Genomic DNA, 16,717 nt, shown 5'->3' with positions numbered 1-16,717 from the left:
TTCATACATTTTTGGAAGATTTTCGGTTGGTTTTGATTTCTGTGGCAACCCTGATTTTAATTTATTTTCAATCTTAGAGAAAAAAAGTTTTAAGTATTTTGATTTTGTGATTTTTTCAGGTGCCATGGTCTTATATATTCGGACAAAGTTTGGTTAAATTAGGACTAATATTTCAGATAGCTGGCATAGATGGAATGAACAGTCAGAATTCAAAATATTAGATCGATTTATACTCAATTGAAGATTTTTAGTACACAGCAATCTTAAGATTTGAAGAACAAAACATTATAAATACAAATAGGGTCGTACCTAATTTTTCTAAGTGTACGATCGACCAATTGATGGGTTTGAAAGTGGGGGTGTAGGGGAATCGCTACCGTCTGTCAATTGACAGATCGCATGCCACAATATGAACAAAAGTGGACAGCGAAGCGATTATATGCGATTGTCAGGGCGGCCCCTTCATTTACAAGCCGATTTACATAGGTTTGCGATTTCTGCTGATTGTCTGTTCATTGTTTTTGCACAATAGTCACTCTTAGAGATGGGCAAGGGCCTCGTGTCCCGCGGGCCTCTATAAATAAAAATTTTAAAGGAGCTTTTTTTTAACATAAACAAGAAGTATTTTAAAATATTGTTAGATTTTGGAAAAAATAATAAAGAATATAGAAAAATTCTTTACAATTTTTTTTGTATAATATAATAATTTTTCAAACGAAGTCCCGTGCCCATCTCTAGTCACTCTTCCCCACCCCTCCAATTTCCACAGTCCCACGGAGTCCACATTTTCAATTGTCATGTCACAATGCAGTGATTTCTGTGACAAGTGCTTTGGATAATGAGTCGGTCTCGGACTCTTTGATATGGTTAGAGTATCAAGCCAAGGCAAGCAACAAACTTGCAAGAACTGCTTTGGTTTTTAAGAACTTGCCACATGTGTCGCGTTTGAAAGTCGGTTCAACCCATTGCCCCATTGCACATATGTATATGCATAACACTAAAGAGACCACTGGCAAATGGAGGGCGTGGCCACGCCTCATGACAAATTATGACAGCTAGCATTACCCATTTGAATTATGATTCCCAGCATTCAGCTATGACCCCCTTTTTTATTTGTGTCGACTTGCCTGGACTATGCTAACAGATTTCCTGTTTGCCGCGAAAGGAAACTTTTGTGCAGTCCCTCATATTTCCTTTAAAAAAAATATATTTCCATACATATATAAAGCTAAGGATTTAAGGACATTGTGTTAATTGAAAATATGCTCAACATTTCGAGAAACCTCAGCTTAACATCTGTAATCTACCAGGATATTTACCATCCGGTTTATTTTTCCCAAAATTTTTAATGATTTTAAAGTGATTTTTAACGTTCTCCATTATGGTTGTTTAACTGCTCAACGCGACATAAATCCGCGCATAATTAATGGCAATATAATTTACAACAAAAGCAGGGCCACACCTATGCCAATGAGACACAGTTTTCCATGTTGCCCTCAAAAAGGTTGAGGCAGCAACGATCTGTGAATGCGCTACGCTAAATTAAAATGACCAAAATACGGAAGACTTTAAAATTTAAAAATTTTTATATTGTTGTTTCATTTTGAATGCAGAATCAATTTGGAGGCCAAATCATGGACAAAATGATATTTCACTTGAAAATTGGTTAAGTTTCGACAAAGTTATGAGAGATCAAAGTTTTTGAAAAAATGTCAAGGGGTAAGCATGGAAAATTGGATGTTAGATGGCTTAAAATCGAAAAAATATCAAACTTTCTATATGATAAAAATTTAAATGCAGAATCAATTAAGAGGCCAAATCATGATCAAAGTGACATTCCGCTTGAAAATCGGTTAATTTTTGACAGAGTTATGAGAGATCAAAGTTTTTGAAAAAATGTCAAGGGGTAAGTATGGAAAATTGGATGATTCATGGCTTAAAATCGAAAAAATATCAAACTTTCTATATGATAAAAATTTAAATGCAGAATCAATTAAGAGGTTAAATCATGAACAAAATGATATTCCACTTGAAAATCGGTAAATTTTTGATAAAGTTATGAGAGATCAAAGTTTTTGAAAAAATGTCAAGGGGTAAGCATGAAAAATTGGATGTTAGATGGCTTAAAATCGAAAAAATATCAAATTTTCTATATGATAAAAATTTAAATGCAGAATCAATTTAGAGGCCAAATCATGATCAAAGTGACATTCCGCTTGAAAATCGGTTAATTTTTCACAAAGTTATGAGAGATCAAAGTTTTTGAAAAAATGTCAAGGGGTAAGCATGGAAAATTGGATGTTAGATGGCTTAGAATCGAAAAAATATCAAATTTTCTAGATGATAAAAATTTAAATGCAGAATCAATTTAGAGGCCAAATCATGGTCAAACTGACATTCCGCTTGAAAATCGGTTAATTTTTGACAAAGTTATGAGAGATCAAAGTTTTTGAAAAAATGTCAAGCGGTTGGTAAAGAAAACAGAATGATATTTGGCTTGCAGTCCAAAAATATCAAATTTTCTAGATGATACAAACTTAAATGCAGAATCTTTTTATTTATACATTTTTTCTGGCTTGGTAATTTTATAAATTTGACTTTATTAAGATTTTAATAGGAAGAAAGAGTGGGACTTGAATCCGCGCTTGCTTTCAGCTGAATTGGCGACTCTAGCCAGAGTGCCACAGAAATACTAATGGTTCCAGATAAAATTTGACAAATTTATGCTTTTCTAACAATTTAATATATTTATTCTTATATTAGGAGCTGCCATTTTTTAGATTAATATTTTTAGTATAAGTAATTTAGTCTTATTTTAAGATACAAAATATAGAAGATGAATGTTCTTGATTTTAAATGTTGGTATAGTCCAAACGCTAAGCGCAGCTTCAAATATTTACATTCCTATATCTAAAACGGCAGAAGAGCCGGCTTTAATAAAAAAATAAACCAATTAACGCGTCAATTACTTATTGATAATGTATTGCAATTATGTCAGCAAAATTTGTAGTTAAATTTTTGATTTTTTTTTTTAAATATGATTGATTACAGTGTAGTGTGCAGTCAACGTAGCCGAATCAAAGTCGCCCTTTTAGGAACAGGCAGCAGTCGCAGTGGCAGCATCATCATCATCAGCAACATCTACAGCCACATCCAGTGTGTCACTTTGTTGATTTGCCGCAATTCAGATTCAGATACAAAGCAGCGGGAAAAGAGCAGCAACAACAGCAACAGCAACAACAGCAGCCGGCAGCAAATTGCCTGCAAAGTGTTACAATAATAAAAACTCATGCTTGGAGGCGTGTCCCAACATAAAACTGCAAACTGAAACGAGCTGAGGAAAGCAGTATACAAGCAAGGATACAAGGAGGGTGAGGAGGGATATGCGTAGCAGGCTTCCCCCTTCTGACAAAGCCGCATTCACAGGGTGGTTTTGTGCACAACAGCACACACACACACAATTAGAGAGTTTAATTTTTTTTTTTTTTGTGCAAACAAAAGTCAATTGTCGTAGCCAATAAGTCGCTAATGCAATTAACAATTCACACACAGCAAAGAGGGGTGAGGAGGAGGTAGGAGTGAATGGCAAAGGGAAAGGGAAAGGGGCTAAGCAGAGTCCCTTAATAACTCACCATATGTATGTGCGCCCTGTGCTCCGCGAAGAGGCGTGACACGTGAGACACCTGGAGTGATTGCTGCTCAATGTACCCGGAGAGCGCTCAGACTAGAGATGGGCACGGGCCTTACTTTTGAGGTCCGACCCGGCTCGGTCAGATTTTCAAAAAGACCCGGCCGGGTCGGATTTTCAAAAAGACTCGACTCGTCCCGAGCACTTCCGAAATTATTATATAATTCAACAAATTTTTAAATTGTTATTTCTATATTACTATTTTGTTATTCAAATAGAATACAATTTCAAATTATTTGTTTTATATTCTTAATTTTTTCAAAATAGAGCCATATTTTTAATTTACTTGTTATGTAAAAAACTGATTTTTTTTCGCATATTTTAGCGATATACATTTTTTTCCTCCTATTTACGCATTTGATGGGTAGTAAAATTAAGCTTTATAAACATATCGATTCCTATCGATAAAAGAGATGAGTAAATGCTATAAACAGTGATTTGTAACCCAAAATTTTTTATTAATTCATATGAAAAATAAGTGTAAAAGCATGATTTTCGAAAAAAAAAAGCCTCTTCACGATTTTCAGGCCCGAAACCAGTAGATTTTTTGAAGAGGCCCGCGGGACACGTAGCCCAAAAAGACCCATGCCCATCTCTAATTCACACTCTCTCACTCACTCTCACTCTCTCACAGCGACCTTTTCAGTACTTGTATTTAATACAATTTGGTGCGTTAAATTACAAAAATTGGTCACACTGCTTGAGGCACAACGGTAACGGGAACGGTTCCGTCTTCGGGTTCAACATTTGCCTCCAGGGCTTCCGTGTTAAATCGCACAAATTGGCAGTTTAATTGTTCCAATTGACACCAAATATGTGTACGGCCCTTAAGTGGCCCAAAATAAATGGGCAATGCGAGCTGATTTTGGCACTTTGGAGGCGTGTACAGTTGGCCCGAAATTTATGGTCGTGGTTAGCAGTAAATAATTGACAGTATTTAAGCTGTTAAACTGTTGTTGCAGTTGTTTGTCCTGTGGATTAACTGAGTCACTGATGCAATTGAATTCAATTTTGTTTATTTACAAAACTTTGTTTCCACACTTAGGTCAAATTGTATGTGCTTAGGGGCTGCTAAAAGGGACTTGCTTATATACAAAGATAACTCAGATAAAAAGAAAACATTTCAATTCCTGTTCAAGCTTAATAAATACTGCGTGCCAGGGCCAATGAGGTGGCGGGACTGGGGGCAAGTGCGCCCATTGGCGGCATACCAACGCCCATGGCCACGCCCAAGCCCACACCGACACCGACAGCGTTGCCAGATCCAGCGTTGAACTTCTCGAAACCGCTAATCGCTTCCGTTGATAGCTTCTTGCGCAGATCCGGTTTGGGACCGCTGAGGCACATTTTCTCCAGCTGCTGGTGTTGGGAGCGTACCGCAAATCGGTTCACATGCACAGGTATGGGCACCACTATTTTAGTGCCATTGGCAGTACCATTGCGGCCCAAACCATGCGACGTAAGTCCGGCCTTAACGCGTTTCCATTTGGCGCGACGATTTTGAAACCAGATTTTGACCTAAAAGAAGCACAGAACGGAAGAAGAGCGTTGATTGAGCGTACACTTATAAAAAAAAAATGTTCTGAAATCAAGATTCTAGTCTCAAAACTGAGAATTTTGATCTTAAAAATTCGTGAAGAAAATAAAATTCTTAAATTAAGAAAACACATCTTGATTTTAAGATAATTTAAGATTATTTTAAAATAAGAACTTGGACTTGTTTGAAATGACAAGTCCAAGTTCTTATTTTAAAAATAAGTGTTCTTAATATTAAAATCAAAAAATTGAAAAAATTAAAAATGATTTTTAATTTAAGATTTTTATTCTTGTATTAAGAACTTTGGAATTTTAGATGAATTAGATTAGAACAGATTTATTAAAATGTTCATTTTTTAAGAAAAAAATATTTAAGATGTATGTTCTTGATTTTAGGAGTTTGGTTTGTTTCAGTGTAGAAATTCACCTGCACTTCACTCAATTTCAGACTTGTGGCTATTTGACTGCGCTCCGTGAGGCTGAGATACTTTTTGGCATGAAACTCGCGCTCCAGCTCGAGCAGTTGCTCCGATGTGAACGCCGTGCGACGCCGTCGGGACTTGGAGCTGCTGCTGCCGCCGCCTTGGGACTCCTTGCCGCCGGCCTCATGTCGTGAATTTCCACCTTCATCATCACTGCAGTCCTCGCTGTCCGAGTTGGTGTAAGCTGCAAGAGAACACAAGTCGAGGAGTTAATATAACACTAATCGGAGTATTAAACCAAATTTAAAATCAAAATAAGTTTGGAAAATGATGATAACACCTTAAAGGGCAAGTTACGCTGGAAACTAAACGACCGCGGAGTGAAAAACATCACAAATATAAACAGCTCAAATATTTCTCGGTGTTTTTTTATAAGCACTTTTTCATTCCACGGTCGTTTTGCTTTCAGGTCTTAACAACATAATTGAATTTTAAGCTTGATTGAACCGAAACTAACCGTTTTAAATGAATCGGTTACTAATCGGTTATTTCGGTATGAATAATTTCGGATTGAATAATTTGAGTTTTTCGGTATTGGAATAATAAAAATGTTTAGTTAAAGTTTCAGTTACAATTACTAGTTTCAATCGGTTAATACCGGTTAAGCTTCACGGTTTCGATTATGGTTTTAATCTCTGATACTAATATTTATTTATCTAAGTGGATTTTTCTGTGTTTACCCCTATTCATAAAATAATTTGAACATTTTTTTGCATATATCTAAACTTTTACATAATTTTTATGTTTTTATCTATTTAGTGTTGATTTAAATGTATTTTAACTGTTTTCTAACATTATTTATTTGAATGAATAAATTAATTAGAAAAGTTCGACTTGGAATGTTGATTGTTTATTGAATAAACTATAGTATAATTAAGTTGCCGAATACTCGTATCCTGTGTTCAACAACGTTGTCTTTAACAAGTTGTGCTGCTGGCGTTAATGGTGTGTGTCATAAGTTGTGGCAAACATATTTATTTATAACTGGATACATGTGTCCAAATGGCCGTCACACTTGACTTGGCCCAGAGACGCCCCATTCCCATTGAAGCCAACAACAAGACATCACTTGAAACTTAATACGCGTCTGTGGCTCATGATGACCCAAGTTGAGTGTTAATGCTAAACGTTCCATTCCCAACAGAGACTGAGGGTGAGGCTGAGAGTAGGGGTGAGGTGGAGGGTGAGGTTCATCCCCCTGCCTTGTGGTATGTCTGATTATTTTGGGTAACGCTTAAGCGCTTTTTTAACACTTACACGCTTCAGATCTGCCTATTTCCAGCGCTGTCACTGATTTATTTGTGTCCTCATCATCGTCTGACTTATTCAGTTTATTGCCAGCCCTACACCCCCTTCAACCCTGCCTACGGGGGTAGCTCGTAGAATTTTGCACATTCCCCCCAAAGTTACAACAAGAGTTTCAGTTATGAATACATTAGTGGAAAATTCGTTGCGCCTTTTCAGTTGTCCTAAAGTGATTTCAAAAGGAGCTGGAGATGGTCCCCAGCCCGGAATCCAACATGGATGCCATGAGGACACGCTGTGGACTCATTAAAATGCGGTTTGTTAAGAGTTCTCCATTTCGCTTTTCATTCACAATAACAACGAGTAAATCGTTACGTTTGTCAAAACGTCAGCTCATATTTTGTTGTCAGTCTATCCCTCTCCCTCTCCCTCAATCCCATTCTCTCTCTTGCTTGCACTCATTATGCTTCTCTATTGAGCAAGAGTTGAGAACTTTGTTGCTTTGATTGACATGAAACATTGGGTCTTAATGCGTTTTATGCTAATTTCGACTATGACTTGGCAGCGTCATTTTAATTACCATGACAAAAGCACTTTAGCAAGGAGAGCAAAAGGATCTGCATCTGGATGCGGACAGGTCGAATAGCTGGCTAAAATCGGAATCAACTTTGAGGGAATAAATTGCACACTTTCTAGTAGAAAGTTTCTACAAACTTAAATGTTGTGTCCTAAAGCTATAAAGCTGAATTAACGATAGATTATAACTTAAGTATGATAAACTATCAATGTTTAAATAAAACTGATTTGATGAAAGTTTATACCGAAGTGTTCCGGTTTTCACTTTCGACCAGATTTATCAAAAGTGAAAGTTTTTAACATGTTCTAATTTCATTACGTAAATATTTTGCGTATTGTATTCACTTTGATTTGGTGAATTTAAGTCTGATAAAGTGAAAAAGCATCATTTTTAAATATTAAGCCTAAAAATACATTTTATAAAATCGTAATAGGAAGTTAAACCTGAACAAACCAAAAAGTTTAAGTACGATAAACTATCATAGGTAAATAGAAAATTAGATTCCAGTCCAAAAAATATCTATCTATCTGTTGGATACCTCTCTTTTATATAATTTTAAAGACTTCTAAAGAAAGAGAATTTTTTCAGACTTTGTTACGGTTCGCAAACCGGCCTAAATATCCCCTGAACCCAAGGTATGAATTTTTATTTAAAATTTCGAGTTTTGATTATTAACTTCATTAATTTGGAGATTTTAATTTGACTTATTTTTATCCAAATTCTCAAGTAGTAGAAAAATATTTAAAAAAAAACATAAAATTTATGTTAATATTTTATTTTTGAACCGAACCTTTTATTAAGGTATGTGGTTCGGTTCAGGTTTGGGTTGGCGTTGTAAATAATTTCCAGGATTCGGTTCATAATCCGATTCGGACTGCTGAAAAACCCGAACCGGTTATGCGAGGTTTGGTACAGAATCGGTTTGCAGGGCTTATAGGAATATCTGTTAGTCTATCAAGTTTCATCTCCACTCTTTTTCTACCTACCTCCATTGCGACTTTTGTCGAGCTCCGCCGTGTAGTTCCTCGGGGACATGGTGAGGCTGATGTCGCTGCATGAATCGCCGCTGCACTCGTAATCCTCATCCATGCCCACATCCACCGCCGGCTCAATGGGACTGTGCGACTTGGACTTGGAGGGCGATGACTCTTGGGGAGATTGGGGCTGTTGTGGTGGTACCAGTGCCTGATGCTGGCTCTCCTCCTGTGCCCGCGATGCAGACATGTGCTGGAGACGCGAGTGCATGCTTAGATTGTGTACATAATCCTGGTTCATAAGTTCCGCAAGGCGGCGATAGCTCAAATCCGATGGCGTTGTTGCTGCCACAGCGGCGGCATTGAAGGGCAGGAAACGGGTGTCCAGCGGATGTGGATGCGGTTGCGGATGGGGCAGTGACAGGCGATGCGCCAACTCGGCATCGTTGGGCTTTGACGGACTTAGGCTTATGTTATCCAAGGCATGTGACGGTTGGGACGGCGGCGGTGGTGGCGGCTCCTTGCCGGCAAAGGGTGTGCCCAGGTAACAACCGCCGGCAATTAAATGCGAGAGCCGTTCATGATTCTGGGCAAAGTAGCCGTGCAGCCAGGGATTGTACAGCGGAAACTGTGTGAGACCCAGCGCCGAGCTGGCCACAATGGCACGTGCATTAAACTCCCGATCACTATCCCGTTCCCGATCCAGTTCCCGTTCGCGATCGCGCTCCCGCTCGTGACTCTGTTCCTGCTCCAGTTCCGCTTGTTCCGGAACAACGGCTGGTGTTTGATTGGCAATCAGACTCTCAATGGAGAAGGGCTTTGGAAATGGTTTGCTGACCAATTTGGTGCTGTTCTCCACCGGCGGCAGCAGCGCCATCTGCTCGTTTTGCATTATTCGACAGCAATTTAAAGAGCGCGACACGTGACGCAGTGAACCGTTCAAAGATCTGCGCGCAAATGAAACCCAAAAGCAGCGGCAGACACAACACAACACTACACAGCACTACACAACACTGCACAGAACAATCGACACTCCACTCTCAACACGTACGCTGACAGCCAACAACGAATTGCACCCAAAAGGCTGCCAGCTATGAAACAACCACCAGAGCAACGCATACGCGAGAGCGAGAGCGAATGAGAGCAACTGAGAGCGAGAGCAAGCTCCGCCTCGTTAAAGGCCAATATGGCGTGCTAGTGTGAGTCGCTTGCTCGCTGCTGATTGGCTGTATCTTAATTGCTGTTAAACCGGTTGCACTTGTCTGTTTTCTATTTGTATTGGGGTTGTTCTTGCAGTCACACACAAGTGTTTCTATATATTTTATGTGTTTGTAGGTTTCTTTGTATGCACATAGAGCTGCTCCCTAATTGCTTTCTCCTTGAGTCGTGCGGTAATCAGACTCTGGCTAAACACAGCGCAACCATTAATGTGCCGCCTTTGCCACCGTTAACTCTCCCGCTTTCCGCTCTCCCGCTCTCTTCTAACGAGTAGAATATGGTTGGAGTTTAGCTATTGAAGGGGGGGTAGGGGAGGGGGTACTGCATTGGTTGGTCTCGCGTGGCATATTACAGACCAATTTAAATGCAAGCATTAGTGCTAAGGGGGCTTTACACTTGCATCAAGGCCTCACTTTTTGCATCATTAGCTAGCGATTCTCCTTAAACTTAAAATTATTTGAATATACTGCGCGTAAATAAATCATTTTCTGTACTCATATTAAAGCCAAGACTCTAGCAACGGGGTCTTAGCACCCCAACAGTTATCCGGCGGCAAAAAGAAAATTCCAAGTTCTAAGCAAAACAGAACGTTCAAGTTTTGTCGTTTCCAGCTTTTTTTAAAACTTATTTAACTAATTTCCTGTTGTCATTTTATTATAAATCGTTGTCTGATGCAACAAAAATTAAACAAAAATAAATAACAAACAAATAAAATTTTAAAATATAATTAAAAATTAAATATAGTTAATTAATCCTTAGAGTAAACTAATTTTTACTATTTCAGTTGAAAATAAATATATATTTAAGTAAAGATTATTTTTATAATAATACAAATGAGTTAGTTCATAAAAATAACTTTGATTTGTGTCCTATTTATTTTTATCAATTTAGATACAATATAGAATATTAAATCTTAAAGGAATAATACAGATTTCAGGGAGTACCAGCAACTAATAGGGCCTTTAAACTCTATCTGTTGTTCAATTTTACAATATTCGGATTTTTTTATTATTGTAATTAGATTTTGTAGCTTAGATTAGCTTGTGATTAGTGTCTTATTGCATAAGTTGTAAGTGAACTTGTAAGTCCTGTAGAATAACTGGCTGTCGATATGTAACAAGGCTCCAGTGGCGCAATTGGTTAGCGCACGGTACTTATAATCAGTAACTGTGTATATGAGCAATGCCGGGGTTGTGAGTTCGAGCCTCACCTGGAGCAGCAACAACAATTTGTATTTGTTGTGTTGCTTACTTTTTTTTAATAAACAATTTGTATTTGTTGTGTTGCTTACTTTTTTTTAATAAACTCCAGTACAGGTTGCTCCTCAGCAACTACAACCTGAATAAATTGTACATTTTATTAGTTAAACTCATTGATTTGATCATAAAACTGTAATTCAAAACTCATGCCTATTATTATGCCGTTCACTCTTCACACTTTTGCCAATTTGCATAAATGTATGGTATGTCTGCCTTAATTTGGCCATAATTGACCACATTTTTGGCCATCAATAATATTGTTTATATTCGCATTATTCAAAAGCAAACACTTTTAAGCAATTAAATAACATTTGGTCACGTTTGGGTGTTTGAAATATTTTACGAGCATTTCAAATTGCAATACGAGTAATTTTGAGTTTTCCTTTCTTTTTATTATTGTATTATTCGCCTTGGGCATAAATTACAATATAATTATGCGCCTTGTCGGCGATTATTGTTATGATGATAAAAGCATGTCAGTTTTTGGCGCTGTGTCAATTTAACTTGGCAATAAGTTTTACAAAGAAATTTTCATTTTTTTTTTTTATTTTTGGTACATATATTTCTATAGGATATATATACATATATTTTGTTTTTGCCAGACTCCTTAGCGGAAAACGGACAAATTAACGAAAGCCAACGAAGCGTTGAATGCGCCCATATAAATCAGAGCGCTGTTGACACCCGGGATTGTGGTCCCAGATACAGATACAAATACAGATACAGATACAGATACTTTTGTAGCTGGCTGCGATAAAGAACAGAACGACGCGCACACAAATCGAAATTATTTACTGACAAATTGTTGCGAATACTTTGCATAGTTTGCGACTCGTTTGCAGCATTTAAAAAAATGCGCACAAAGTAAAATAAAATAATTAAAATTGCAGCGAGACATGAGAGTGCATCGATATCAATATGATGACAGCCAAATAGTTTGTCAGACATGTTTTACATTCTCCTCTGCTCAGCAGCCCCTAAATTATATCGTTCAGCTAATACAAATTTAATAATCATTACGTTCTGAAGTCGAACATGTGTTCGCTGTTGTTGACCGCAACACACAACGAAAACTGTCCAATGTTTACCCAACAATTGACACGCCCACTTCACAATTTGCGGGCAGGACTGTGCGCGGTCACAGCTCCTTCTGTCTATATAATTGTGTCATTTTAACCCTTTCTACCTGCCTCGCCTCGATTGCCTTGTTAGTTCAACTGTAATTAAGCCTTGCTCACCAATTGTTTATACAATTTAAATAGAAAATTGGAAAGTAATTACGGTTGTCAGTTACATGGCTGTTCGTTATGCACAGTTCATGGATTATTTAGTAATTAATAGCTTTTATTTAGATATGACATGTATCAAAAATTTATTGACCGTAGAATTTGGCAATTTGAAACAGGCGCCTCGAGTGCCATAGAGGTTAGCTTACAACAGCGGTAAGTATTAGGGCAGCACGCTAGTGCTATCGATATTTTTGTGCTAGTGCTCAAACCAATTCTAGCCGGTCGGCATAGCGACGCTCATCCCTATTTTACACCAGGTGGCAACCCTTTCTTTTCACAAAAAACGTTTTGCGATTCCGTGCTGCAGCCGCTTTTCTTAGGTAAATATAATTTGTTAATTTAACAGACATCACGTTTTAAAGGTAGCAACTGCATATTACATGATTGCGAGCATATTTTGTATTTGAATATGTTGCATATATTGCAATGAATTGCTGCAATTTGTTGTAGCAAAAATCGATTGAAAAAATGACCCCCAACTGCGATTTTTTTTGTTCCAGAACATTCGCTAATTTTGTTGACAATTGTTTGTTGTTTTTTGACAGGTAATCATGCCCGAGCTGACTGAAATTAAAAACGAGGCACCTTCGACCTCCGCCGAGGCGAAGCAGACCGAGGATGACGTTCGCGTCGAGGATGATGGCAGCGAGAGCGATTCGGAAATGATTCCCGATCTGGAGGAAGCCGAAACCGGCACCACACAGCTGGGCGGTGGCGCCACCGGTCTGCCCATCGATGTGGTCTCCAAGGCCAAGCAGTCGCGCGGCGAAAAGAAGGCGCGCAAAATTATGCTGAAATTGGGCTTGAAGCAAATTCAGGGCGTTAACCGCGTAACAATTCGCAAGTCCAAGAACATCCTGTTCGTCATCAACAACCCAGATGTGTACAAGAACCCGCACAGCGACACATACATTGTGTTCGGTGAGGCCAAGATCGAGGATCTGTCGCAGCAGGCTCAGGTGGCTGCAGCCGAGAAGTTCAAGGCCCCAGAGGCTGCCGGCGGTGCTGATAGCGTGGGCGCCACCACATCTGTGGCACCTATTGCCGAGGAGGATGAGGAGGAGGTCGATGGCACTGGCGTCGATGAGAAGGACATTGAGCTGGTCGTGGCACAGGCAAATACGACGCGCGCCAAGGCCATCAAGGCGCTCAAGAACAACAACAACGACATTGTAAATGCCATCATGGAGCTGACAATGCTCTAAAGGATTAACCCAGGAACTTGGTTGCTTTCGTTGATTACCCGCCTTTCGATACAATTACAAAACAAACAAAGATAAAGATACCCTCTAATCCCAAATGTTATGCGCATGCATCTCTGCATGCTTGTACACCAGTCGAACATTTAACAATTTATCAGGAGAAGAATAAAGTGACATACTTTATAAATTAACATTTCGTTTTTTTCTTTGTACATTTATCAGAAATTTGGCTATCTGCAATATATGATTAATATATATTAGGGTTCATAGATGTGTATGGGCTTTAAAAAATTTAAATTGATAATCTATGCTCAATTCTGAGATGTTTTCAATAAGAAACCATAGTTCTAAAATCAATTTATAGTTGAAAAATTTATATTTTTTTTAAATTTTTAGCTTATAAGGATCAGGGACTGTAATCATTATAAGTTTAATTATAAAATTCAAGAAATAATCATTATTTTTGATTTTTATTAATATTTTACTGATGATAACTTATGAGCAAAATAATAAAACTCAAAAATAATCATATCAAAAAAATAAAAATCATAAATATCAAGATCATGGTGACATTGCACAGGCATATCAAAACTCTTGTAAGGATCCGGACTTTCAAAATTTCATAGAATCAAAGGATCAATTGTTATTAAAACATAATATTTGTTAATGCAAAGTCTAAAACCTCGATATTTTTTAACTCAAAAAGCGGAGACTAGAAATTGATAACAGAACTATTGTTTCTTGATTAAAACATCTTAGAATTGACCGTAGTTTACAAATTTTGGGTGACCAGTTTTTGTGAAAAAAATCTATACACCCTAATCATATATACTGGAGTATCACAGAAATTAAAACCAATAGATAATCTCCCAAAACTCAATTTTTTGAAGATTTTTGGTTGGTTTCAATATCTGTGGCATCCCTGATATTAGGGGGGGTTTTATTTAGTTAGCTGCTTTATAGCCAATGGTATATGGTATAATGAGATTTTTGGATCTTTGCTACTTACAATCTAATATATAGTAAGATTTTCAAACTTAAAGGTAAATTCGTATAGGACAGAAGGATAACGGAATAGTTATTACACTAGCGAGAGTTAAGTACAAGATTCAATTCTATAAATTAGGACTAGTTTAGTAGCTGTTACTACTGCTGCTGTTGTTCCTGTTGGGTGGTTAAAGTTGGCTCGAGTTTCAGCACACGTGCTTGGCTTCGGGACTGCAGCCGTATATCTGCCGGAGTCTGCATCCAGGGCTCGCCATCCGCCTGCATGGGCACCGTGGCATTCACTTGCAGCTGCAACAGAAATTGAGTTAAAATGGCATCTTTATTTGGCAACTGAGATGGTTAAATACCCTTATTTGTTTGGCCTGTCCAATGCGCACGGGTTTGCTTATGTTGCACTGCAGCTGGGCAATGTGAAAGGATGAGACAATGCCAAAGACCTCCATCATGCCATCGGAAATGGAATTGATAATGCGACCCTCGCCATTGGAGTTGCTCAGCTCGCACAATTTGCAACCGGCGCCCCACGAGTCAATGTTGAGAAAGACCAGGGATTGCAGTTCCGGCAGCTCGACTAGCTTATTATCCAGATGCAGGATTAGTTTCTGCTCAATGCGTTCGCAGTCCGGCTGCATGACCTGTTGCGTACCAAATGTAAAGTACAACAGCTGTGGAAGAGTGGATATTGTTAATCTTGTCAAGAGTATGTTCATATATGATGCAGACCTTGTTAAATATGCGACTGCTGAGCAGATAGAATCTCGATTCCCGTGTCTTGTGGAAGTTGTAGGTAATATAGGCATCCACGCCCACGCTGAAATAGTTATACACATGGATGGTCTTGATGGGATGTCTTTGTATGGGCAGGCGATAATGCAGCTTCTCAATTTGCAGATCATATCGATCGAGATTCACAGAACGGGCACGTCGAATGCTCCTCAGTATCTGCAGCGGATCCAGCGTTGAGGGCGGCTCAGCGCCCCAGCCAAGAATCCGGGACAAATCGTTGCCCGTGCCCAGCGGCATTATTGCCACCGACGGTTGAGGTTTGATGTTCAGTGTATAGATGGTGTTGAGTACCCAGCCTATGGTGCCATCGCCTCCCGCCACCAGTATGCGACACGGACGTGGACTTGTCTTGGCCGCCCACTGCAGGGCATCCTGTGGCCCTCGTGTGCCCAGTTCCATGACCTGCATTGGATGCAGATAGCCACGCAGCAGCGACAGGACACTCGAGCCTGTACTGCTGCCAGATTTGGTATTGGCAATAACAATCAGTGGCTCCCAGTTGTCAATATTGGGCGGCTTAATGCCCGCCAGGTGCAGACGCACGGATTCACGGGTTCGGGCCGCCACAATGCAGTAAGGTGGATAGATCATGTCACGAAACTCGCCAAAGTCACAGGCAGCCTTGGTGTCCACCTTCTGGTAGCAGTTGTCGTGATAGCAGCGCTGACACCAAGCACATCGCCAGCCATATAGACCGGGTCCTGCACTACTCGTATCCTGCGGATGATCCGGTTCTGTTTCCTGGCCGCACTCGGCGCAACTGTAGCTCATTGGCAAATTACCGCGTACCCACAAATGACGCACTTCATCCACATTGCGCAGCCACTTATCTTTGCAGTGATAAGCGGCGTCTGCCTGGCGCTGACACGCCGGCGCAGAGTGGGTGCACAGCCCACAACAGTCGCAGAAGAGTCCGGCGGAGGGAGTCAACAGAATCTCACACACATTGCAGAAGCAGGCCTAGTGTGAGAGCGAGAGAGTGAGTAACAGGTGATGACAGTTGATAACTGAGAAGAGCATTACCTGTTCGAGTATCTTTATTGATTTCCAACTGTGACGTGTTTTGCCCGATATGCAAATTACAATATCTTCGGCTAGAATGCTGCGACATAGGAAAAAGAACACGCCCAGCGCCACAAGGGAACCTATAAGCGCCTCCACGCTAAGCTCAATATGGGCAATATCCATTTCTGTGCACAGCTGTTATTCTTAATTACAAGAATTATTACATTTTTTCGTGTTTATGTTTTATTTTTAATTTACACCCTGGCCAATTATGGCCAGTGTTGAAAATGTTGCAAATAGCTGGACAACAAATATTCGAGATGGCAAATGTTGCAAATTTAAGAATTGGCAATAGTTCTGAAGCTGCATTGACATGTATAAAACAAATAGATTATAGCATTAAAATAAGCTTTACTCAAGTTTGTTATGTTTTTAAATATATACGTTA

General features: G+C 39.1%; 3 protein-coding genes and 1 non-coding gene across 4 annotated transcripts; 2 read left to right on the top strand and 2 right to left on the bottom strand.

The window, feature by feature from the left end:
- Positions 1–4,687: 4,687 nt before the first annotated feature.
- On the bottom strand, positions 4,688–9,441 carry LOC117784436 (homeobox protein unplugged). The gene is made up of 3 exons (XM_034622172.1): positions 8,515–9,441; positions 5,652–5,890; positions 4,688–5,206 (listed from the first exon to the last, which is right to left on the bottom strand). Exons 1-3 carry the CDS (start codon positions 9,392–9,394, stop codon positions 4,829–4,831), a joined length of 1,497 nt encoding a protein of 498 aa, XP_034478063.1. The 5' UTR covers positions 9,395–9,441; the 3' UTR covers positions 4,688–4,828.
- Positions 9,442–10,841: 1,400 nt separating this feature from the next.
- On the top strand, positions 10,842–10,938 carry Trnai-uau. The gene is made up of 2 exons: positions 10,842–10,879; positions 10,903–10,938. It is a non-coding gene; the product is annotated as a tRNA-Ile (tRNA).
- A 1,539-nt stretch (positions 10,939–12,477) lies between these two features.
- LOC117784221 (nascent polypeptide-associated complex subunit alpha) lies at positions 12,478–13,661 on the top strand. The gene is made up of 2 exons (XM_034621894.1): positions 12,478–12,588; positions 12,814–13,661. The coding sequence occupies exon 2, from the start codon at positions 12,820–12,822 to the stop codon at positions 13,471–13,473; it is 654 nt and encodes a 217-aa protein (XP_034477785.1). The 5' UTR covers positions 12,478–12,588; positions 12,814–12,819; the 3' UTR covers positions 13,474–13,661.
- Positions 13,662–14,269: 608 nt separating this feature from the next.
- Positions 14,270–16,535, bottom strand: LOC117785447 (diacylglycerol kinase epsilon). The gene is made up of 4 exons (XM_034623452.1): positions 16,288–16,535; positions 15,202–16,224; positions 14,826–15,143; positions 14,270–14,766 (listed from the first exon to the last, which is right to left on the bottom strand). The coding sequence occupies exons 1-4, from the start codon at positions 16,450–16,452 to the stop codon at positions 14,617–14,619; spliced, it is 1,656 nt and encodes a 551-aa protein (XP_034479343.1). The 5' UTR covers positions 16,453–16,535; the 3' UTR covers positions 14,270–14,616.
- Positions 16,536–16,717: the final 182 nt, after the last annotated feature.

Source organism: Drosophila innubila, assembly GCF_004354385.1.
Source record: "Drosophila innubila isolate TH190305 chromosome 2R unlocalized genomic scaffold, UK_Dinn_1.0 1_C_2R, whole genome shotgun sequence".
NCBI lineage: Eukaryota > Metazoa > Arthropoda > Insecta > Diptera > Drosophilidae > Drosophila > Drosophila innubila.
The sequence above is the reverse complement of the archived record's forward strand: the minus strand, read 5'-3'. Positions and strand labels throughout refer to the sequence as shown.

What these genes read in the sequence shown, in the direction of transcription:
- LOC117784436 (XM_034622172.1), bottom strand. Translation starts at nt 9,394, where the DNA reads ATGCAAAACGAGCAGATGGCGCTGCTGCCGCCGGTGGAGAACAGCACC. An exon ending in CGACAAAAGTCGCAATGGAG is followed by an intron (nt 5,891 to 8,514) that starts GTAGGTAGAAAA and finishes GTTCTCTTGCAG; the next exon opens with CTTACACCAACTCGGACAGC. An exon ending in TGAAATTGAGTGAAGTGCAG is followed by an intron (nt 5,207 to 5,651) that starts GTGAATTTCTAC and finishes TGCTTCTTTTAG; the next exon opens with GTCAAAATCTGGTTTCAAAA.
- LOC117785447 (XM_034623452.1), bottom strand. Translation starts at nt 16,452, where the DNA reads ATGGATATTGCCCATATTGAGCTTAGCGTGGAGGCGCTTATAGGTTCC. An exon ending in GCAGTCGCATATTTAACAAG is followed by an intron (nt 15,144 to 15,201) that starts GTCTGCATCATA and finishes ACTCTTCCACAG; the next exon opens with CTGTTGTACTTTACATTTGG. An exon ending in GACAGGCCAAACAAATAAGG is followed by an intron (nt 14,767 to 14,825) that starts GTATTTAACCAT and finishes TTTCTGTTGCAG; the next exon opens with CTGCAAGTGAATGCCACGGT.
- LOC117784221 (XM_034621894.1), top strand. Translation starts at nt 12,820, where the DNA reads ATGCCCGAGCTGACTGAAATTAAAAACGAGGCACCTTCGACCTCCGCC.